The 25,325-nt window shown below is 31.8% G+C and overlaps 1 protein-coding gene across 1 annotated transcript in view; it reads left to right on the top strand.

Moving 5' to 3' along the window:
- Positions 1-25,325, top strand: part of LOC129965553 (dynein axonemal heavy chain 5-like) — a 272,814-nt gene that overhangs the window by 160,326 nt on the left and 87,163 nt on the right. Inside the window, exons 39-44 of the mRNA XM_056079546.1 lie at positions 1,387-1,514; positions 3,648-3,816; positions 11,758-11,913; positions 13,646-13,801; positions 15,768-15,950; positions 19,769-19,873. Coding sequence (XP_055935521.1) covers positions 1,387-1,514; positions 3,648-3,816; positions 11,758-11,913; positions 13,646-13,801; positions 15,768-15,950; positions 19,769-19,873 — 897 coding nt within the window. The remainder of the gene's footprint in view (positions 1-1,386; positions 1,515-3,647; positions 3,817-11,757; positions 11,914-13,645; positions 13,802-15,767; positions 15,951-19,768; positions 19,874-25,325) is intronic.

Raw genomic sequence — 25,325 nt, 5'->3', positions numbered from 1 at the left:
TCTATAGATTTTTAAAAAAATAGAATAAAAAAAAAAACGAAGTACAGTCCCCTGTCTCCAATCATAGGTTCGATTCGTCAGTTTTTATTTCATTTGAAAGTTTTTGACCCCTAAATAAATCATTAATGATTTTCGGCGCCCCACCAAGCTTTAATTCTAAGAGATATCAGAATATAAAACTGCGGCTGTAGCACTGTCTCAACAACTAGAACGATTTCATCATTTAATTTCGCACTTTGCAAACATAGTCAATCAGAATTATCTATGATGATTGCGTATGCATAATTTAAAACAAAACTTTCTTTTGTTCTGATGAAATATGGCTCATCAGAGTTGGTTGATATGGCTGAATTAATATTATTAGTATGGTTAATGAACTGCTGATCGACAAAGGCAGCTAATTTTTATTTAAAAAAAAATGTACTCTTAATACTATATAACAACTATAGTGTGTACAAAAAATGAATTTAATATCTCGCAACATGTGTTTATATAAATTCAGTTACTAAAGCAATGCAAAGTACTTGAAATTATTTTTATATCATTAAAAGTAGAAAAAAATCATTAAAATCAGAAATATTGTATACAGAAATGAAATTGGTGACACTAAAATTTTATTTTAAAATATTTAAATTTCTGTTGCACTTATATTCTCCGTGGTTATCAAAGAAGAAGGTTAAAAGTTCTACTAAATTTCTTTAATAAATATTCCATTAGAGCTTTAAAAAGCTCTTTCTGTGTTCTATTACCTGAGATATAACTAAATGCCAAATTTAATATGTCTAGATTCCATGGTATATCCTTTAGAATGTATTGAATAATTTTTCCATTATGTATTACATAAACTACATTAATACATTAGTGTAGTAGTTAGTTAAAAGCACAATATTGTCACGTAGGCTCTTTAGTGTGGAACTCAATGACACACACAAGAAGTAGAGCTAAACCCATTTATTAACCCAACTCTGAACTGAGAACACGGTGACTGACAGATCTTCTGCTTCTGTACTAGCTGGGAAAGTTCCAGAATACTTTTCTGGGGAAGGTATGAAAAGTACAGAACACTTGTCTGGTAAACTAAAGAAAGGTCCAGAATCTGCTGGAATATGAAATAAAGGGAAACATAAAATCAAGGAATTAAATATTTACAAAGACTGTGAATCGCATTGTCTCTAGCAGGATTCTAACTTACGATCTCTTGATTAAGAGACCAGTGCTATGACCATTCGGCTATGGAGAGTCGAGTGTCTCCTTTCATTGCGGCTATATAACTGTAATGAAAATTGTTTTCCATTGCTGAAAAATTGTGGAATCTGATTTTGTAAAATCACAGCAATCTAAAATGTTTAATTCTTGAGCAATTGTTAGTTTGGTTATTTCATCTAGAAACTTGCCGAAGAAGCTGCTGTTTGTCGCCGGAAGATGTCCAGAGCGTCTATGCTCATCACAGAATTAGCTGGAGAGTATAAGAGATGGACAAATGAAAGCAAGCAACTGAAAGAACAAATAAAAAGGTAAAGGGAATGAAAATTATTATTCTCGCCAAGAAGCATTGTAATGTTTTTCTGTGATGTAGTATTCTTTGTCCGGAAGATATGCATAAAACAATTGTTTTATAAAATTGTAAAATATTTTAAGTAAACAAATAATATAACTCTTATTTATCTTCGGACTAATATAGTAATTTTATCCGCTGTTAATGGTTAGATTTCAAAAAATGTCTGTTTCGATCTAACCATATTGATCTTTTTCTTCACAAAACAGTATTTTGTCCAAATTTGTTCGTTGACTTAATGCCAATTCAATAAGAATTAGCTCCCAGTGATATATATAATATTTTTAAATCTAATTTAAACTTTAATTAATTTCCTAAATTTTAAGATTTAAATTAGATTTTCTTGTTAACTTCATTTCAAAATGTTCTCTTATTTCTTGATCCAATTCCTGCTTTTTATTTAATTATTTTCGACACTCGCTTTGGAGAATTAATGACTGTTGCATTTTTTCACGCTCCGAGTGAAGAGATAAAAATACTTAAGACCATACAAACCTTTTAAAGATACCTTAGATTCCTTTTCCTAAGTCTACACATGGGCTGTGGTGCCCTGGTGGTAATGTCTCGGCTTGTGAGCTGTAGGGTTTTAGGTTCGAGACCCCATTCCACCGAAGAACCGCCGTGTAAGGGGATCTGTTGCACGATAAATCCGCTAGGCCCAAGGCGTCCTCCGGTTGGTGTGGTGTAGAGAGAGGGGTGCCAGCTCAGGCGTCGTTCTCGTCACCTGCCCGCTGTTCAAAATTGCGCGGTCCGTCCCAAAATAGCACTAGTGTTGCTTTAAACGGGACGTTAATATAACTAAACTAAACTAAACCTAAGGATACACGTGTCAAAGAAATCCCTATCAAATTCTCATAATAAAATCACTGAAAGGGGAAATTTCCCTCACTATTGTCTTATGTCGCGATGTAACGAGATGTCTTTTTATCATCACCTATTTATTATTGTTATTTTTCGTCTATTTATCTCTATTTTTCTCTCGTGTACTAATTATGACTCCATGTGAAATAAATTGAAATTAATTTCAAAATATTCCTGTCTTTGCCACGCATCGGTAAAATTATGTTATATTTATGTAATGATATTTTAATATATAATTTAATCTGAATTAATTTCCTAAATTTCTGCCTAGTTCGGCCCATGTCGGAGTCATTCTAAAGTGCTCTCTTGTTTCCTGATCCATTTCACGTATGAATCTGTATAAAAATTACTGAGTAATCACTTCTGTGAACAATAAATATATAACAATAAAAATAAAACAAGTGAAAATGATCCCTCCGTTGCCCTTGTCAAAGGTCAACACATGTATTCAATTGACACGTGGCCGGAAATCCCATGTTATATAAGACTAGTGATCATTTGTTTCGTCCCTTTTCTTACTTCTGCTTTTGTTTCGCACTGTTGTGGACGTGCCTTGTTCGCGCCTGCTTGTAAATAAATTGTTTCTTCAGTGTCTTCGAACCTGCATTCTGCTTCAACCAAAATAACGTTACATATATATGGCTGTTTTAATAACTTAGAACGCGGTTTGATGAAGTTTAAAAATATAAACTTTAAAAGCGGATGAAATTGTTTGATTCGTCTGATTGAACTATGTGTCTCACATAAAGATATTGAAATTGATTATAAATTGCTATATGTTTTCCCTTAATTTAATAGATAGTTTTAAGATGATTTTTGATTGGTATAGAACCAATAAGCCGGGTCAGTCCTTAATTCCTCCTTGTGATAGAAAAACCAACACTTGCCTGTCGCGCCTTGCCTTAAATGTCTTTTCTTTTCTCAAGGTGAAAACTTTTACCCTCTTTGCCCGAAATGCTGCCAACATCAGGCCTCTACTGAACTTATTCTTGACAGTTTAGGATTTCATTGGGGAGAAATTTATTCTTCTCCCTTCCTCGTTTTTGACTTTCTTCTTGTCAACGGATTTTTGGATTTGGTCTGACTAAGTCATGCCATGGAGATTAGCAACAAAAACAACAAGATGATTTTAGAGCTATGAGTTCTATAAAGCAAGGGACATATCCCTTAAATAAATCTTTAAAGAACTCGAAGTCTGTACGAGTTATTTTTTTTTCTGTTTCTTTTACAGACTCGTGGGCGATGTCCTCGTAGCAACCGGATTTTTGTCCTATGCTGGCTCTTTCAACCAGGAATATCGGTCCTCCCTGATGTCGTCATGGCACTCGGAGATCTTGAATAGGAGCATTCCGGCCAGTCAGAAGATCAACACGATGGACATGCTGGTCAACGCCTCCATGGTAAAACTTAGAAATGCACATTCAATGATCAATTACCTAGCGGATGTCAGAAAGAAGCAGAGATCCGCCTTTTATTTTCAATCTTCTTCCAAAGTTTTCTGACATTGTTCATTCATTAAGGCATAATGAATAAATGCTAAAAAGGAATAATCCATTAGCCCTATAAAGGGCCGTTTTTTTCTAGTCATAGTATGTTAAAATATTTTTAGGCTTGAAATTAGAACAAGGAAAGGGATTCATTTAACTTATTAGATAAATTTAATTTCAGTAATTAATTTATTTGGTTAATTAATAATTAAGTAACAAATCAAGACACATCATTTTGTGTAAGATAAAGAACTGAAGCATCTAAGTTTCTGTCTTTCTAAAATAATTTGTCAGAACTGATGCCAACCTACATAAATTCATGCAAAGATTGATAAATTTGGTGGGAAGCATACTTTCCACGGGCCTAGAAAGGGTTAATGAATGAGAGTCTAAAATGCGGTAATTGCTAAAAAGAACTAAGTACAATATTTCATAATCATTGTGTCATTTGACAAATATTGTATCTGGAAAAATGCAAGTCAAACTCTTTTCTTTTCCTTTATGGTTATGTAATCACATATCGTTTTGAAAAAATCATGTTCTGATTATCAGTACGATTTGCAAGCCTCTCCAATCTCGTTCTTAATGCCTAAAATATCACTTGTAGGTGCTGTAATCAAAATTATTGGTTCCCCAAAGCAGTATTCTAAATTTTGGATTTCAAAAAACACTATGGTTATGTCATATAGATATATATTGAAAAGAATATGAGGAAATCAAGTATGGTTACTATATGGTAAACACCATTCGATAACAGTCATAATGACTTCAGTACATTGTACGCTTTTCTTTAAATTTTACGCGTTCAAACAGCATAGTTTATCAAATAGTTCTATCTTATTTCAGAAAAATATGGGTTCCATTACATGTGTTTTTATTATTACTTTTCTAGAAAATTCAACCACATATGTGTAAATGAAAAATATATATATATTTTAGAAATAATTTTTAATGATTTGGAAGAAATTTATTTCGGAAATAATTCAATTCGTGACTATTTATTTACATTTAATATATAATCAGACATTACAATAATTGAAAACATGGGCCTCCTGGCATAGGGGTAGCGCGTCTTCCTCATGTTCTAGGCGTACCGGGTTCGAGTCCCGGTTCGGGCATGGTTGCTCTTCATCTGTGTTCTATCTGTGGGGTGTGTGAATGTGCCCCTCTGTAAAAAGGGGTTGTGCAGGCGAATGTGTGAGTTTCATCTTCATATGAGCTAGAAGTCAGACTTCTGCCCTCGGGTGCTCAGGGGTCTTTACCGTCAGAAGCTACTGCAACCCCTTTCCGTAGTGACACGACATCATCATCATCATTAAAAGAATTTGGATATAAAATTTAAATTTAACAGGTTTTTTTTTAAAAAAAATCTGCATAAGAATAAATGTAATGAATAATGTAGTATTGCAAGAAAAATAATATTTTTATTTAGTTTCGATTATGATTAAGTAAATATCGATATACATCCAAAAAGGGAAATTTCTTTTTGTTATAGAATTTGTGATATAAATTAAAAATAAATTCAAATTGAGATAATAATTCCAACTTATCATTAAAAAGAATTTGGATACTAATATTCAAGATCTTTTGTAAAAAAAATACTGTAATTAATATTGCATGTTATTTTTAAAGAGTTCACGTTTTTATAATGAGGGTTATAATGCTAGAAATAACTCTGATAAGATATTAAATGTTTACAAAATCTAAGGATTAAAGTAAGTAGTTTATCAGATTTTGTACTAAGATGCTTAATTACATTGTTTCGGATTTGAATGCGGCTCTAATTGGTTTTTACTGCCGTATAATTCGAAAATAAATTTCTTCACACAGCAAATTGAAATATTTCTCATTAAATTTTGTTATTCTTCCGTGATGGCAATCACAAAGAATAACAAATTCTTAATTTTTTGTGTCAGTACACAAACAAATTACCCATTTCAGATGACGATTTGACAATTTCATGCTATAACATTTAAATTAGAATTAAATAAAGGAATAAATAAAAGTTGTCGATTTCGAAAATCTAAAAATGATTCGATTGCATATTTCATACCCGCAGAAAATCTTAGCGTATTGAATAACAAGTACTTTGTTTACAAAAACAGGTACTGGTTTGAAATGGGACCCATTCCTTCTACATTTCCATATTATTATTTTTTTATTCTATATCTGCAACATCCCCAAAAGTAAAACGATATTCAAAATAATACAAAATGTTATTCGGAATTTTAATATCTTATTTTCATTCTTATGCCTGTAACTTATTGAAAGGAAAATAATTTATGAGGGGTTTTTTGCTTTCCCGGGCATATTTCTTGCGTTGCCAGATTTGAATATTTATGTCGTTTATGATATCGGTTTCAATTATACCGGATAGATTTGTTTTTGCGCGTTTCTGTCTTTCTGCCAGAGATTGAAAATTCTAAAGAATCGTACGGCATCGGAAGTGAATAGTATATTTATTTATGACTGCGTCCTTACACAAGGCTACCCCTCTCGGAAAAGCTTGTCGCAAAATATAACTACTAAATTCAACGTATATTTAAATGTAATGGTTTCCATGCGACCGTGTTGTTTCCGAAATCTTATGTATTTGAAAACATCTGTTTGCTCCTGTGGGGGGCGGTTTACAAATTGCAGAGCATGAAATAAATCTTGATACTAAAGCGAGATTAATATTTTTAGCTGTTTGTGTGTATATTGTGGCTGAAACCCATATGTATTTGAATCAAAATGTATAAGTATAAAATCATGTAATGATCATGTAATAATCATGTAATGTAAATGTATAAACAAAACAAAATAAAGCGAATATATAAAAATAATATTTTATTTGGGTAGGATGGATTTCAGTTACAGTGGAACATGATTAACCCTTCTTTGCACGTTTTTTTTTATTTTCTCATGAAATAAATCACCTTGATATAATTCATGCTCTAGATTAAATGAAAAAATGTTTAAAAAATATTAGTATAAATATATAATATAAAATAATTAAAAAACAGTATATGCAAATTTACATGTTAAGCTCAAAACAAAATAAATAAAAAAAATATATTAATCATTTTTATTTCTGATGATAATTACAAAAACATTTATTATTCTTATTTAGGCACAAATTAATTCAACATTTACTGCATGAAATGTAGAATAAATACCCTTCTCATTTAGGGGATTTTCGCCGGAGGGACCCACCTACTTTTTGCCAATCTTCAATATCCCTCTTTCCTAAATTTCTCGACAAAAATAACATAAAATAAACATATAATAAAAAATATTTTTGAATACATTAGGAGTGAAGCAATTGCATAATGATATAAATTTCTGTCACATGGTTTTGGGAAGATTATTTGGAGTATTCGATATAAATTGCACAGAAAATAACAGAAAAACAAAAAACGAACATTTTTTCCATTTATTATCGGTTTTATTAGCAAAAAAAATCTCTGATTAGTCATTAAAAAATATTCAAGAAATCGCATGTTTCTTCCTACCACAACAAACAGCGGAATGACAAGTTCAAACCCGCTATAATGATTGTGACATCTGATTTCTTTTTACAGCTGCGTTCCTTATTACGCAATAGCCGTGAAAAAACAATCAATTTACTGTACACCTGTTTAGAGTACAATTTTTTGTTCATTAAATGTTATGATGGAAATTTCCATCATCATGCAAAGAAGGCTTAAAGCGAATTCGAATTCTTCGATAATTCATTTTTTTTTCGGCTGGTCCCTTGAATTTGCGATTAACATTATATGGTAATATTGTTTGATAATCGAATTTATATCGATTCATCAGAAGTTGTAATATTTTATACCTGTTTTTCGTTACTTAATTACATCTTTATTTTTATTTTTAGATATTGTGAATGATTAATTGTTTTACCTTTATTCATTCAAGGATTTTACTGCATTAAAGTGATTTTAATAAAAGCAAACAATCTAAAGTTAATTTTAAAAAAACATCGAACATGTTAAATATAAATTATAGTGTTTATTTTCAAATAAACTTCACTGTTTAATATTTGCATTCAAAATTCTGAATGCTATTCGTTTATTAAAATTATTTATGTGTTGAAATTACTATTTTTTAAATTTTTGTATTTTCTTAAATTGCAACTTCTACCTTTAATTGAAATTTCTTAATTTGGAAATCATTTACTATTAATTTATTAATTATGCATTATCTATTAAGACTATTAAGTATATAAAATAATCTTTGCTGCCATTTTAACTTTAAAAATTTTTGATTTCATCTTCCTGTATTCAGTTTGAGAATAAATTATTTTTAATTTGAAATTTAAGAGCAACACAGTATCCTTTTTCAAAAACCTTTTGCAGTTTTACAGTGGTATTAAAATGTCCGTCTGTCCTTGACAAAGATAACTAAAAAATGCTTTGAGCTAGACGTTTGAAATTTGGTTTACGGCTTTAACACCATATTTTTAGATTTGATTTCTATCATATTTTGAATTAATTCTGTTCTGAGGAAGTTTGCCTATCCGTCTGTTCCAATATAAAGTTAATATAAAATAACTACAAAATGAAGAGAGCTAGATAGATAAGATTCGGTAAACAAATTTAATAACTATAGTATAGACACCGGTCAAAGTTCGATTCAAAATCAACAAAGAGTTGACTGTCTCTCAGTCTATGCTTTTAGAAGCATGTAAACCCGTTAATTCAGAAACACAATGATTTAAATATGCCAAATTAGGTATGGAATTTTGTAATTACAAGTGTCAAATCTTTGTTGCAATAGATTGAGAAAAACGTGTTTAAAGCATAAAAATGTTTTTCAAATACAATTAACCGCATGCCAGAGATTTATCGCCAAAATACTCGTCAAGGACGACCCGATAAATTCAAGTAAAAGTGTTAAATTCACGTCAAAGGTAAATATTTCGTAACTATTGTACGCTAATGCCATTTAGCCCTTTCTGAGGCCGTGGGAAATATGCTTCCCATCAAATTTATCAATCTTTGTATGAATTCATGTAGGTTAACATAAGTTCTGACAAATTTTTTTTTAGAAAAACAGAAACTTAGATGCTTTAGTTCTTTATCTCACACAACATGATGTGTCTTGATTTGTTACTTAATTATTAATTAACCAAATTAATGAATAATCAAATTAAATTTATCTAATAAGTTAAATGAATCCCTTTTCTTATTCAAGCCTAAAAATATTTTAACATAATATGACTAGAAAAAAAATGGCCCTTTAAATGGTTAAGGTGTTCTCCGGTATGACAAGCTTATTAGAGAGTATGCGGAAAGTTTTTGGGAAACCACTTCTGTTGGTTTCTTTGTTGATTTAATGGATTGCATCAGTCAATTAGTAATTATTATTGACTGTCACTCAATTACAGTCTCTAAGCCTCCTGGCAATAAATTATTAAATGTGTCTGGAAGAGGTTAATGACCCCTCTGGACGTGCGCCTGATTCATGCATGATTATTGGAATCATCATTGACCACTGGTCACTTGCAGATATTACATAATACCTTTGAGCTAAGTATTAAATGTCTATTAATTAAATTCCTACCTTATTGTATAGTATTATATCTAATGTTATCATAATATATAGGGAATTATCTGTGTAAAACATGCTTTCAGAAATTTTTATATATTGAATTGTTTATATTACTATGATTTTACAATGCGAGTATTATAGTTTAGTTAGATTTTAGATTGCTTAATTAAGTAACATGAAAATTTAAAAGTTAAATATTAAAAATATTTTTAGTTTAAAAAAATTCATAAAAAGGTTTTTTTTTTTTTTTTTTTTTTTTTTTTGCTGAAACAGATGTTAGGAAAGTAGATATTCATTATCGAGAAGTTTAGATCGATAGTTGCCTGATTTGAAGTTAACATCTAATGTCCGAGTCCATTCCTGCCTAACACAGTATGCATCCGTTCGCAATCATAGAGACAAAATGCTAAATAATAAATTTAATTTCCACCATTTTTCTAATAATGACCGCATAAAAAATCATTTAAAACTGTGGAGCGTTAAGAAAAGATATTTTTTTCCGACCTGTAAATTCGGATAGATAGAGAAGTACTTTCAGGTGTTTTTCGATTATCCTTTTTTAATTCCCCATGCATGCAGTTTAGAGAAATCATTGTACGAATTTTAACGAATCTCCATGTTTTAGGCCTTCCTATGTTCGAAAAATATATTTTTGGAATTATATCTGTCTGTTTGTGAATATGATGAAGGCCGCGTTGGTAAAGTCTCATCTTTAGGACCCAAGAGCTCCATGTTCGAGACCCGATTCCACCTAAGAACCGCCGTGTAAACGGGTATGGTAAACGTTAAATCAGTTGAGACCAAATGTCCTCTCGCTTTTGCGGTGTGGAAGTTTGGAGAGGGGAGTGCCAGCTCAGGTGTCGTCCTCGTCATCTAACCGCAGTCCAAAATAACGAGGTCCGTCCCAAAATAGCCCTAGTGGTGCTTTAAAAAGGGACTTTAATTTAGCAAAACTAAACTTGTGAATACGATAACTCAAAAATGCTTTGATCTGGAAGGATGAAATTTGGTATGTAATCTTTATATCAAGTTAGTAGATTTTATAAAATTTTGATCAAAATCCATTTGAGGGAATGCATACGTCCGGGTGTCAGAATATAAGTTATCACGATAAGTTCGAAACGAAGAGAGATAGATAAGTAAAATTTTATACACAAATCTAACATATCAAATTTGGAGCCAATTCAATCAAAAGCTGGACACTCTGTCCTATACTTTCAAAAGCATGTGAACTCAGTAGCTCAAAGACGCAGTGACTTAAATATATCAAATTTGATATGGGATTTTGTGACTACAATTGTAGTTTTATGATAAATTTTTGTTTTAATCAATTGGAAAAAACGCTTCGAAAACTTAAATTCGGCTTTCGGATTCTATTAACCCCATGTCAGGATTTAATCGCCAAAAACCTCGCCAAGGATCACACTATAAATTCAAGCCAAAGGTTAATATTTCGTATCTATTGAAGGTTAATGCCATGCAAGGCGTTCTCTGAGATATGAGTATGCGAGAAAATTCTGGGAAACAGCTCCCGCTGGTTTTAAATTCCAAAAACGGATTTCCAAATTTATGAGTTTGAGAACTAAGAGAGGTTTTGATTTATCACGAAGTAACTTCATTTCTTCAGTAAAATGAAAAAAATATGACTGGTATTACTTAGTAAAAACAGATAGTTGGTTATTTATATTGCGAGTAATTTACGAACTCAATATTGCTTGTAATTTACAAAATCAGTATTGCTCGTAATTTACAAATTTAGTATTGCATGCCACTTGCGAACTCAGATTAATGTAATTAATTATAAGGGGCAATATCTGCTATTGCTCAGTAAAATACTGATGTTGCTCGTAATTTACGAACTCAAACTGGCTTCGTTACGATGGCCAGTGACTGATATTGCTTAGTAAATACTAATAATTGCTTGTATATATTGCTTGTAATTTACAAACTCAGTACTGCTTGTCATTACGACCTTAACATAATCATAACGATGATGCTCCATAAATATTGATTGTAGATATTGCTTGTAATTTATGAATTCTTTTTAACTGTATTATGATGCCCGATGACTGATATTGCTCAGTAAATATTGATAATTGTTTATTGATACTGCTTGTAATTTACGCATACAGATTAACGTAATTATGGTGGTGATGATTGTTGTTGCTCGGTAAATACTGATTGTAGATAGATCAGATTGTAAATTTACGAATTCTTATTAACTTCGCTATGATGTCCGATGGCAGACATTGCTCAGTAAATGATGATGGTTATATGAAAATATCTGTTATTGAATTATTTCTGTATACGATGTAGGTATCTGAATGGAATTTGTGTGGATTGCCCAGCGATGAGCTGTCTTCACAGAATGGTGCGCTTGTCAACAATGCTTTGAGGTATCCTCTACTTATCGATCCTCAAGGTCAAGGGAAATCATGGTTGAAGAACTCGGAGGCAAAGAATGACCTTCAGGTAACCTTTATAACAAGTGGTCTTTATAACAAAACGAACACAAAATTAATGCTAATACTAAAACTAATAATTGATACTATGATGATCAGTGTGTTCTATTCCTTAAGAATTGAAATAAATATGCCCAACAAGAAATATAGTGATCTTCTTCAGATTTTTATTCATACTTTTATATATGAAAATCATTCATAATGTGTTTGCACAAAAATATCCAATAGCTTTGTCACAACATTATAAAAATATTGTCCGGTTTAGTATATTCAGCAGCATCGTGGAAAAAATCGCACAATATTTTGTGTTAATATGAGATAAAAAAGGATTGAACATATGCAAGAAATCAAAATTATTTCCCTATCAGGGCAAAATGTCCATCAATATTGTTACAATATCTACACGATTTTGGACGATATTCAGAATATCGGACAACATCATGGAAAAATCGTACAATATCTTGTTCTAATAGGGTGGCTGCTATGAATAGGAATCCTTTCAAAATGTATAAAATAATCTTATCTGATGTTTGTTATTGAATGGAATAAAAACATTTCGAGAACATTTTGTATAATTTTCAACAGCTTTCCGATGATTCATAACTTTTGAATCCTTATCTGTTCTGTGACATATGGGATTAACATATGAAAGCATAATACCAAATATTTTTTATATAACTCAAGCTCCCACAGCTTTTTATCCATTTTAAAACCGGTCAATCCTTTTCTGGACAGTCTGTAGCCTGAGCCAGTATTCATGTAAATAAGTGACAGTGTTTAGTTGCAATCAATTGCTACTTTAGGAAATTTATTCAAGCAATGTTAGGAATGATGTTTTATATTCTGTTTTACAAAATGATCGCAAAACTTGCATCGATTTGCTTGGGATTTTAGTTAGGATATAATATCTCATTCTTTGGTAATTTAAGGATCTCGAAACAGGTATTGAAGACCTTGAATTGCAGATGGTGATGATCCAGTTTCGAGGGTCTCTAAAGTAAAATACCAACATTGCAGTTTCTGAGATCAAAGTTGATACAATTTTCATTACCATGACCAATGTCGACGAACTGCTACAGTCGTCTTACATTGACCAGAGTTAAAGCAATTAAATGCAAATTAGTTCTCCCGGAAAAGCGGTTGAAAAATGTAAATTCAAACACTTTTCAGCAAAAAATGTGAATAATTTTAACGGCGACAAAAAAGCGCCAAAAAAAAAAGAATTCGCCAAATTATAAAAAGTTACTTAAAAAGCGAATCACATACTATATAGTTCGATGATTAAAATCGCCAAATTGGAGACATTTTTTCTTGGCGCTTTTTTATCGCCGTTACAACCGACAAGTACTGTGTGAACATATCAAATTTAATAGGAATTTTTAATATCAGTATTATCATTTATTGAATAATATTTAATATTATATAAATGATCGCAATAATATATTATTATTGAACAAAGATGCTTTGAATAAAAATTCGGAAATTATAAATTCAGGGAGAAGGATTGGCGATAATTTCGTTGGCGAAAATATTATTTTCTTCCTGTAAACTTTGTATATACAGCCTAAATAGATGTTTGCTTTCTTCTCGTAAGTTAGAAGAAAGTTCAAGTGCACTCATAGGGTTGCAATGCCAATTTTGTTTTGATGCTACATTGAGCGAGTTTTGACTCTTTCACGTAGGTACCGAAAATTCATATAGTTTTCAAACAACTTTTTCTTGCTTCTTTCTTTACACTACAGGTGACTTCTTTGAATCATAAATATTTCAGACAGCTCTTAGAAGAATGCCTATCACTGGGTAAGCCTTTACTCATCGAGGACGTCAGTGAAGAACTAGATCCGATACTAGAGAATGTCTTAGAGAAAAACTACATGAAAAGTGGTTCAACTTTCAAGGTAAATAGTGACTTTGATTTACAGATTCTGGTATAATTCTGTTTTAACGGTAACCAAAATGCGCCAAGGAAAAATTTCGCCAAATTATAAAAATATACTCAAGTGCATTATAATTATGAAAATTTTTAGACGCGAGAATCACATGCTATATAGTTTGACGATTGAGATCTCCAAATTGGCGAAATTTTTTCTTGGCGCGTTTTGGTCGCCGTTACAACCGACAAGTATTGAAATGTCTAAGAATGTATTAAGCATAAAATGTTGGAAATATGCAGATATTTGAAATCTTTTCAAGAAATGAAACAAACTAACAGTTTGAACTTATCCGTTAGTGTTACATTTTTGTCAATTTTGAGGTGAACCGGAGTTAATTCCCTTCTTCGCCAAATTGCGAAAATGCGCCAAAGCTGGCAACATCCGTTTTCTCTTGGCTGGCAAACCTATTATCAATCGCCTTTATTATGTGCTATGATTGGACATCTGCTCCCTCTCTTTTGAACATTCTGCAAAACACGGCGCAAGACCCTTGTTAGTGAGTTGGCGATTTTTGAAAATTGCGCCAAGCAGGGGTACTCCGGTCGTACCCAATTTTGTTAAAAAAACACACATTTACATACCCCAAAATTATTTATTTATTTTATTGTCAATGATATATTGTTGATATATGAATTATAAGAAAAGCGGTAAGATACCAATTAATATGATATATTTGATACATGTCAAACGGCAATTAGTTAAACTCCTGCTTGAATGCAAATAAATCGCATATGATAAGAAATGCATAATTGTTATTCAAGCTATGAAAAAGTATGATTTTTCTCACTCTAATAATAAATGTTAAATTATAAATCTTGATTAAAGTTTTTAATACCATGTAACTACATACTAGTATAAGTTACATGGCATTAAAAATAAACCTTAAAATAATTTAAAAAGAAGTAATAACATTATAATAATTATTTTGAATGCATTTTTATTAGTATAGTTAGATGTGTAATTATCAAAATTGCCTATTAAAATTTTATTTAAAAATCCTTTTACTCATACACAATTTTGCGCCAGTCTCTTGAAAGATATATAATCGACGATATACTTTTAATAATATAATAAATTTTTGAGAGCAAGAATAAAATACTTATCAAACCAGCTTAATTAATCACTGACCCTCAACTGATAGTAGACATCCCCCTCTCCTGATCCCCACAGTTGACATTGGGGGTGGGGGAGAAAAATTGGTAACAAGAAAATATCGAGTCTGACATTTATAAGCGACTTTTTTAACCGCGGGTATCTCGTGCTTGCCGCTTCGAAAGGGAAAAAGTTTGCAAAGATTTCTTGGGTTTGATGCTAGGTGGGTTCAAACAAATTTCAGCAAGGGTAAAGGAACAATCGAAAAAAAAAATCTTTTATTAATGTAATCAGATTGCAAACTCTCAGAATTTATAGCTCGATCTGTTTAGAAATGATATTGTTACAAAAATTGTTCTACAACAAAATACCGTCGATCAATCATAATAACGTAATGCATTTAATCGCTATAGTTCAGCAGCTTGCTTGCTGTCTAATCCTCCAGTTTCTTTACTTGTCGGCAACTCCGACTCCTCTCACACACACGACTTCTGACGATACACACCACTTCCCTCCAGCTTCAGAGTGTCTGTCTTTTATAACTCCGAGAGGCGGGGCTAGAATCTTCAGACCAATCAGGGCATATCTGAGTGTATCTTGGTTCCTACTAGATGGATCGTGAAACTTCTCGAACTTTCCAGTATGATCCATTTAGTCGCCAAACTCGCCAAAGTCGCCAAGCTCTCAGGTCATCGACGCGGCAGCCGCTCGGCACAGATCTTACAACGGTCTTTCTCACGATGACACTATTCGTGCCTGGTAGCAAAATTACAGATTTGTAACAATATATTACTGTATAAACACGAACGTGAATTAACAATTTGAACTTATTGAACAGGTGATGTTGGGGGAGAAAGAATGTGATGTGATCGAAGGATTCAGATTATTCATCACCACAAAGCTCCCCAACCCTGCATTTTCACCGGAAATCAGCGCCATGACGTCTGTCATTGACTTCACAGTGACCGCCAAGGGACTCGAGGACCAGTTGCTCGGCAGGGTGATGTTGTCCGAGAAAGCGGTAAGAGAAAAAAACAATGTCTAATTAGCGCAGGATATTGCTCGATATTTACTGCTCTAAATTATAAATGCTATTCAATATCGTAAAGCTGTCATAACAATATTTTCAAATATCTTGAACTGATAGCCCTATTAGCACAAAAAAACATTATTACGATACCTTCCCGATATTAGCTGATATATCGAAAAACATCGTGAAGATATCGTAGAACATCTTGTGCTAGTAGGAAATGTAAGTCTTTTTATTTACATTATGCGTTGGCAAACGAAAAAGACTAATATTGTTCTATAAAATTTTCTCGTGGGTTAGATAATTTACAAAATCTGAATTGGAATTTGTTTAGAATTAACAATTATCAGTTATTTATTTTTTAACTATTTAAAAGTCTATATATTTCTAATTTATTTTAAAAAAGAGCTCATAAAATAATATATATATATATATATATATATATATATATATATATATATATATATATATATATATATATATATATATAAAACATCAATATAAAGGCGCAGAATTTTCTCGTATTATTTATTATTGAGTGGTAACATACAGATGTAAACAACCATCGTATTAACATCAAACTGCTTCGTCGAACAGTTTTATAGCTGTATTGAATTCAATGCTTCGAAGAGAGCTTGCAGAATATTCTTAGAAATGTTCTGGAAAGGTCTCGACATGTCACCGAAATCTCTATTCGATCAAGAAACAAGCTTCAAACAAAGTTTAATCAATCGCAAAATTAGACTTAACTATCCCCAAATTGGCAAATGCTGTGACTTGACTACGGAAATTGATGTTCATTTTTTTGAATACAAAAACCTTACAAAAGTGATCTTTTTTTTTAATCTTAAGATTCAAAAGTTAAATTTCTAATGATATCATTTCCATTTTTCTCTTAATTTTAACAATGTTTTTTAATTCAATTTGATACACTGTCTGAAACAATGCTTTTAAATGCCCTGAATGAATTTGGATGAATAGTTGCTTTTTCCAATTATTAACTCAATAGTGGGATTTTTAATTCGGCTTTTATTTCGTAATAAGTACACTTTTTAATTTTCAGTAAACTAATTCAATTGGATTCATGTTTTTCAGCCACATCAAATAACAAAGTAATTTTTTAAAAAATTGCGTTCCATATGAATCATTTAACAGCCAAGAAAGTCAATCTACGCAAATGAACCGATCGCATCGCCTAAGACGGCTAGTATACTAAAACTATATAAACAAAATTCACTAGAAAGTAAGGAAAAATCATTGGCCTTGGAATTGGTAATCATATTTACAATAGAATGAGGTAAGGAAGTCCTAAAAGGTAAGAAGGTAAGAAGATTCAGCCTCTTTTCTCTTAAATGAAGAAAATAATTAAATATCGCCTCTTGTGTGAAATGCTTTCAGTCGAAAATGTTTCCTTACCTTTGTTGGTAATAGATGCTTTGATATCGCCATTCATTTCCAATCATTTAGAACGAGCAAAAAACAAATATTGAATCTGCCACTGGATAGGATTTTGCAGTGCACGAGACTTAACTTCCCTCGGGACCGAACTGTACATGTGCCACGTCTTTTTGATGTTTAATTCACTGTTAAAGTAATTTCTCACTCGAGTCTTTTTCTTTGAGTCTGATTTGACGGATTAAACATTTTTGTGAAAAAGTTTATAACTTTGGTTCTTCTTTGGATCAAATATCACTGATCTTTGATCTCCCCTCTTTCTTTATTAAAGGCAATGTTCCATGAAAGTTAAGTTTTTGAGGACACCAAGAAATCCTAGGGAAATTGATATACAAAAATAAATATTCGCTACCTTGATATTTTACCGTATTTAGTACCTCACAAACACCATTTTTTGCCCGCTATTTCCCTTGGCAATTCGATAACGAAAACGCTAATACGTTAATGACTCAATTTATTTCAGGATGAATGCACCAGGTTTCTGTTTGTCACAGGAAGTGTGGGAATTCTAATGTAAACTTATTCATCTCATTCATAGCCATTGAAGCAGATTGATATGTCTTTGATGAGTCTCGGTCATTTGAATTTCCTGTATAGCTGCACCTGTAATGTAAATAATGGCAGAATTGAAGAGGGAATATTTGAATAAAAGAATTGCTTGTGAAGAATACGGCTGTTATTTATTTTTTAAATTTGGTTTTAAATTGTCCAATAAATTACTATGTTATTTTTAATATTTGTTGTTTTTATACATCAGTGATGTTTTTATGATGTTTACATCATTGATGTTGATACCTTTCTCAACTATTTCATATTGTTTGTTAAGGGTTAACTAATATAAAAACTTATTTTCTACGCAAGCTGGGCACTTCGTTTTGATTTTTGTAAATTGTACAATTGATAAAAAAAAGTTGATAAAAAAGAGGGCATATCAAGATAAGTATGCATGGGATTGGAGTTAACTATTTACATAGAATTGCTGCATGAATTTAACTGCTGTTTGAAATACGTTTTGTAAATTAATTATACACTTTAAAAATGACAAATTTGAAATAGGTATTTCTAAACATTGAAATTTCTATTTATCAATTATATTTTTCGAGAAATCTTTGGAGTGGATTCTATTTGGGGACAAGTAGCAAATTTTAAACGTATTGTATTTTATTATAATTAGAATTTGGCCTCATTTTTGTATTAATATGGTTCTTTCGCTTCAAATCGAATTTATTACTAGTTTTAATCTTTACCATTATAATATTTTTTCACTACATTAATTTTCTATATTACTAATATATTGATTAGACATTCTTCTAAATAACTTTTTCATCAGTGGTTTGAAAATCACAATGTAAAATATCCAATTCTACTCATTAGACATTCTTCTCTATAACTTTTTCATCAGCTGTTTCGAAAGTCACAATGTAAAATATCCAATTCTACTCATTAGACATTCTTTTCTGTAACTTTTTCATCAGCTGTTTCGAAAGTCACAATGTAAAATATGCAATTCTACTCATTAGACATTCTTCTCTGTAACTTTTTCATCAGTTGTTTCGAAAGTCACAATGTAAAATATGCAATTCTACTCATTAGACATTCTTCTCTGTAACTTTTTCATCAGTTGTTTCGAAAGTCACAATGTAAAATATGCAATTCTACTCATTATACGTTCTTCTCTATAACTTTTTCATCAGTTGTTTCGAAAGTCACAATGTAAAATATGCAATTCTACTCATTAGACATTCTTCTCTGTAACTTTTTCATCAGTTGTTTCGAAAGTCACAATGTAAAATATGCAATTCTACTCATTATACGTTCTTCTCTATAACTTTTTCATCAGCTGTTTCGAAAGTCTCAATGTAAAATATGCAATTCTACTCATTAGACGTTCTTCTCTATAACTTTTTCATCAACTGTTTCGAAAGTCACAATGTAAAATATGCAATTCTACTCATTAGACGTTCTTCTCTATAACTTTTTCATCAGCTGTTTCGAAAGTCTCAATGTAAAATATGCAATTCTACTCATTAGACGTTCTTCTCTATAACTTTTTCATCAACTGTTTCGAAAGTCACAATGTAAAATATGCAATTCTACTCATTAGACGTTCTTCTCTATAACTTTTTCATCATTTGTTTCGAAAGTTACATTGTAAAATATGTAATTCTACTCATTAGACATTCTTCTCTATAACTTTTTCATCAGCTGTTTCGAAAGTCACAATGTAAAATATGCAATTCTACTCATTAGACATTCTTCTCTATAACTTTTTCATCAGCTGTTTCGAAAGTCACTATGTAAAATATGCAATTCTTCTCAAACTGAAAGCAGTTTCTAATCACTTTCTTTTCCAGGAATTGGAGAATGAAAGGGTGAAAGTTATCAGCGAAATTGTGGACAGCAAATATAACATTAAGCTACTAGAAGACAATCTACTGGATCACCTCACTAGTGCTCAGGTAAGAGAAATCGCAATTTTTGCTTCATTCATAAAATTCTAAATATTTATTGATCGATGTGATTGAATTTCCAATTCGTTTAAACAATAATTTACAATAATTCTCACTGTCCCATAGTGCTTTGCAATATTCTTGTGTTTTCCTCAGCTATTGTACAGCATTCAGATTACCTAATCAGAATATCTTAGCAATATCATTCAAGATCATACGTTACTAGGATAATTGAATTTATTTTCTAAAATTTCACTTATTACAAATTTTTACGTGATAAGAATAATAATATAATGTGTCCTTCAACTAAAAATGGTTCGAAAAAAAAAAGCAACATGTTTTCAATTTCATGCGCTTCCAGCTGTGGATGGGAAATTCAAAGACTGTTATATTTTTATGATTTGCAAGTTTTAATTTATAATTTTAAAACGCGAAACAAATTTTACAGTTTCAACAATCTTAGATCGAACTTGTATTTGGAAAGAATACCAGATAAATAGGTAAATGATTTAAAATAGAATGCAGATTAAATAGATGCTGAAAAAAGTAATTAATTGAAAATGAGTGATTAAATAGATGCAGAAAAAAAATGTTTAACGAAAATATAGCATATTCCGTCTATGTTATTATATGGAGAGATCACACTTAGTTAGTGCCAAAGAAACTATGTTTTAAAACGCAATTATTTTTTATTTATTCATTTATTATTTTTTTATTTATTAAAGTGATTAAGTAAATGACTCAGGGTTGCACGTTTCTAAAATGTTAGATTTAATGTCTCAGGCTGTTGAATATGTGTGCCTCATTTCCTGTTCTGAAATGACATGCCACATTCGAGTCTCGAATAACTGAATTTTGATATTTAAACCCGTATTTAAGATAAACGGCAATTAATTTTAAAAAAGACAGAACACTCTGTACACATTTACGTAAGTAAGATGTCCATTCTGTAATATCGATAGAAATAACAATGTATTTTCAAAATAAAATATGCGGTTTATTTAGTTGCTTAAATAAATTCGCTGTTCAATCAGTCAGAAACCTTATACAGATTTTTTGATCAATGCGATGTTTCGTATTGCTTATAAAAATAATTAAGTGCAAAAAAATAAAAAAAGTTCAATTTTGTTTTAATTCAGCTGGATTTAAACTTTATTTCTAAGTTTAGTTATATTAATGTCCCGTTATAAAGCAACACCAGGGTTATTTTGGGGCGGACCTCATCATTTTGAGCCGCTTTCCGATGATGAAAACGACATCTGAGCTGGCAATCCCCTCTCCAAAGTACCGTACCACTCCAAAGAGAGAACGTCGGCCCCGAAGTATTTAGCTTGCACCAGACCCACTTACACGGCGGTTTTCAGTCGAATCGAGTCCCGAACTTCGATCAGCCGGCCGCGAAGCCAACAAATTACCAACAAGTCACTCCGGACCTTTATATATCTAAGAGAATAAAATATAAAGATAAGTTTCATAAATAGAGAAGCCATATTTTTATGTATGATGCAAAAATTCTTGCTAATTTTTAGACTATTGGCATCATTCTGTTGGCAAAGAAAATTCTTCAAATCGATTGATTGTTCAATAATACGATACTTAACCAGATTGAGTAACATCATGTGTGACGTCAAGTTTGTGCCTTAAAAAGTAAGTAAGTGCGAGGTTTTAATTTTGATGTACAATATTTTCATATTTTTAATCAGCACTGTTTATAGATAGGAAAGGAAAGAGTCAGAGAAAATCCATGATTCGCAAACAAATAAAATAAAAGATATATTGTTTATGTGAAAAAGATAGAAATGGTAGACATTTTTTTTTATCACGAAACTCAGAGGTATTGGCAACATAATTAACATTCTGAGCCACTAAGAAATTTTACATCATTGCGTTATATAAAAAAATCAGTCGATCTTTTCAAAAAGTGAGCACGTATGCTTTCTGATAATTTTTATTTTTATTTTTCCCGCATAAGAATGAAAAAAATGCGATCTAGAGTTGAACGTATTACTGCCCAGATAAATATTTCCCGCACATGAACATTTTCTGCTTCGTAGCATATAAAAAAAATGGCTATGCATTGTGGACGTCTTCTGATCAGGGCCGGCCATCTGGGGTGTGCTGCGGATTCTATGCACCGGGACCCCGGGATTGTGGGGGCATCAATATGATCAAGAACTAAAATAATATTCTGAATGATAATAGAGGAATAGAAAGAGAAGAGGAATTAATTGAAAAAAATGATGGGTTTGGAAATATACGAAGTTTACAGATATATTACAGTTTAATGCAAGTGTGCAACATATTATTACAAATCTGTAATGTTGTTTTCCAGCACGGTTAGTTCTATCACTAGAAAGACCTTTTTACGATCAGCTCTGTTGGATGCTGATCGGACGCCTTATCAGTGATACCAGAACTTGGCGTCAAACTTGGCGACCATTTGACGACTTGGCAACAAGATAGGTATTACCGGAAACTTCGAGAATTTTTGAAATCCAGCCAATGAGAATCGAGATACGCCTGATGGGTCGAGAAATTTCTCGGCCGTCCTTCCGGGAACTATAAAAGGCCGGCAGTTTCAAGCTGAAGGCAGTGTTTTGAGCTTTAATTTTTTCATATCTTTAATAAATTGCCTGGCAGCGTCTTTCCCAATCCTTGTTGCACCTCCTATCGCATCCTGACAGCCAATAGAAACTTGAGATTTATCAAGCACCTCCCACCTTATTTCCTGCTAATACTACTTTCTTCGAAGACGATCATGGCAAATATTGAAAAAAAGGTTTACGACAAGTCTTTTCATTTACCGGAGATTAAGCCCCAACCCTAGGGGCTAGGCGCTCTGTAAACATATCATTAAATAAAAAGCTGAAGGAAGTGTTTTGAGTTCAACTTTGGTTAATAGTTGAACGAGCTCTCTTCCTGAGTGCTTCGACCGGCTTATCGTTGTTGTGCTGCGTTGTTTTTTGCCTACTGATGTGTGTTGCTTGTGTGAGTCTCCGACTGTGAATTTGTCTGCGTATCAGTGACTTAGTGTTAGTAAAAAATCGTTTGTTACCGAGGCCTGTTGACTGTGCGTCTCCATACAACCACTACACGAACCCGTTAACTTTACAGACTTACAGGTGAAAGTTCCGTAACAATATTATAAACCTAAGGCAAGTAGATTTACGGTCATATACATCATCAGCTAGGTTAATTTGTATGTAGTAGTTTGAAAATTCATTCCATAAAAGGTTTAATATTGTTAGATGTTAATATCATGTCCATGGCAAGGAAATATCCCTCTGGGGATCAAAAAAGATGAATAAATGAATAAATAAATAAAAAGACAGAGAGAGAGAGAGAGAGAAAGAAAAGCTAAATTTTAGTTGGTCACGAGTAGATCTGTTTTCTTGTCTTTGAAGTAATTCTGGCAAGGAAATTGCTTCGATTTCAGGAATTAACAATTCAAGTTTTCATTCAAGTGAAATTTTTAATTATTTTTAAAAACTTTGTAAAGTGCTGTAATAACGATGTAGATGAAAACCTAATACAGAAAATTGGCTTGCTACGGATTTGATTTCGAAAAAAGGGATGTAAGTAATTCACAGGATACACTGTGATACGTATTAAATAATAATTATAATGAATTATTTCTAAATGCATTAACTGTGTTAAATTTTTTCTTTATATTGCCAGTTACCATAATAAATGCTGTGGGCTCTTTCAGCAAATAAAAAGTAGTAAATAATTGTCTTTGATCAAGCATGTGTGCAGAACGCTTAAATGCACTTGCTATATCGAAAAAAAATGAACTTTTTCTGAAATAATTAATAGCAAAAACAAATTCGTACATTAAATAAACATGTAATAATAATATATGTTCGTGTTAGTATTTTTTTTTTTTTTTTACAAAAAATTTAGAGCCCGAAATGGTTTTTTGCACCCAAGTCCCTTTATAGAGAAGGCCGGCTCTGCTTCTGATCCATCGATTCAGACAAAAATTTGGTGCATAACTTCAATTTTAGTAATAAGATCACATACCAAATTTCATTTATCTAAACAGTTGCGTTTTTGATGTATCGCGTTTACATGCATGCAAATGCACGGAGCGACAGACAGTCAACAATTTAGATGGTCGTGGTTCAAAATATGATAAAAAAATATGTACTTTAAATGTTGAAATTGTGTACCAAATTTCCCTCATGCAGATTTTTCCGTTTCATAATCAATAGAATATCACATAGAGAAACAGAGAAGAAAATTTAGTGTATGAATTTTTGTACAAAGATTGGTAGAAATATGTAAATTTGGTATGAAGATTAAATACCAGGTTTCATACCTTAAGCTTAATGCATTTTTAGTTTTCGTGTGCATGAGCAAACAGTCAGACGGATTTCCAAAAATGCATTTTGAAAGCAATAGTCCATAGATTACAATACTTTATAGATTCTCTTCGTTTACCAGAAAGTAAAAAGAGACCTGGGCGTATTAATGTTCAATGTGTCGTTCTCCATACAAGAATACAAATGTCAGACGAAGAACTACAACTCAGATCCACATGGTGGTTTAAACTGAAAGCTATGCTACCATAAAATATTGATGTTGTGACAGAAACCAGTAGGAATGGTCTTCCGAACACTTTCATTTATCTATCTCGCATATTCTCTAATAAATTTGTCATGCCAGAGGTCGCCTTGCATGGCTTCGGCGAACAATAATTATGAAATATTAATTTTTGGGGGTGAATTTAAAAATTTTACTGAATCTATCGTGTTATCCTTGGCGAGTCTTTTGGCGATTAATACCTGGCATGCATTAATAATATCCAAAAGTAGAATTTGTATTTTAGGCATGTTTTTTTTTAAAGATTAAAAGTAAAATTTGACACAATACTGCACTTGTAGTCACAAAATCTCATACCAGATTTGATATATTTAAGCCATTGTGTTTTTGAACTATCACACTTACTTGTTTCTCAAAGAACAGACCGACGGACAACCAACCCCTTTTGGATTTGATTCAAAATTTGACAAGTACCTACGCGATAAATGGTAAATCTATATACCGAATTTTATCTCTCTAGCTCTCTTCCTTTTGTAGTTTTCGCTTTAACTTATATTTGAACAACCGGATAGACGGACTTCATCAGAACAGATTTTACTCAAAATTTGAAAGAAATGTGCAAATTTGGTATAAAAACCGTATATCAAGTTTCAACCGGCTAACAAAAAGCTTTTTTGAGTTATCATTATCACAAACAGGCAGAAAGACGGATGTTTTCTAAAATTATATTTTCCGAACCCAGGAAAGTCCAAAACGTAAAGATACGTAAAAATCTGAATTCCGAATTTTTGGCGACAACTATATCTTCTCTATATGAGAAAGTAAAAATAGAGGACATTCAATTTCGTTTCTTTCTCTCCTAGCATAGCATTTTTCTCTCGTAGCCAATGTAAATAACATTGTAAAATGTATGCTT

This window comes from Argiope bruennichi, chromosome 4, assembly GCF_947563725.1.
Source record: "Argiope bruennichi chromosome 4, qqArgBrue1.1, whole genome shotgun sequence".
NCBI lineage: Eukaryota > Metazoa > Arthropoda > Arachnida > Araneae > Araneidae > Argiope > Argiope bruennichi.
This window is presented reverse-complemented; position numbering and strand designations above follow the sequence as displayed.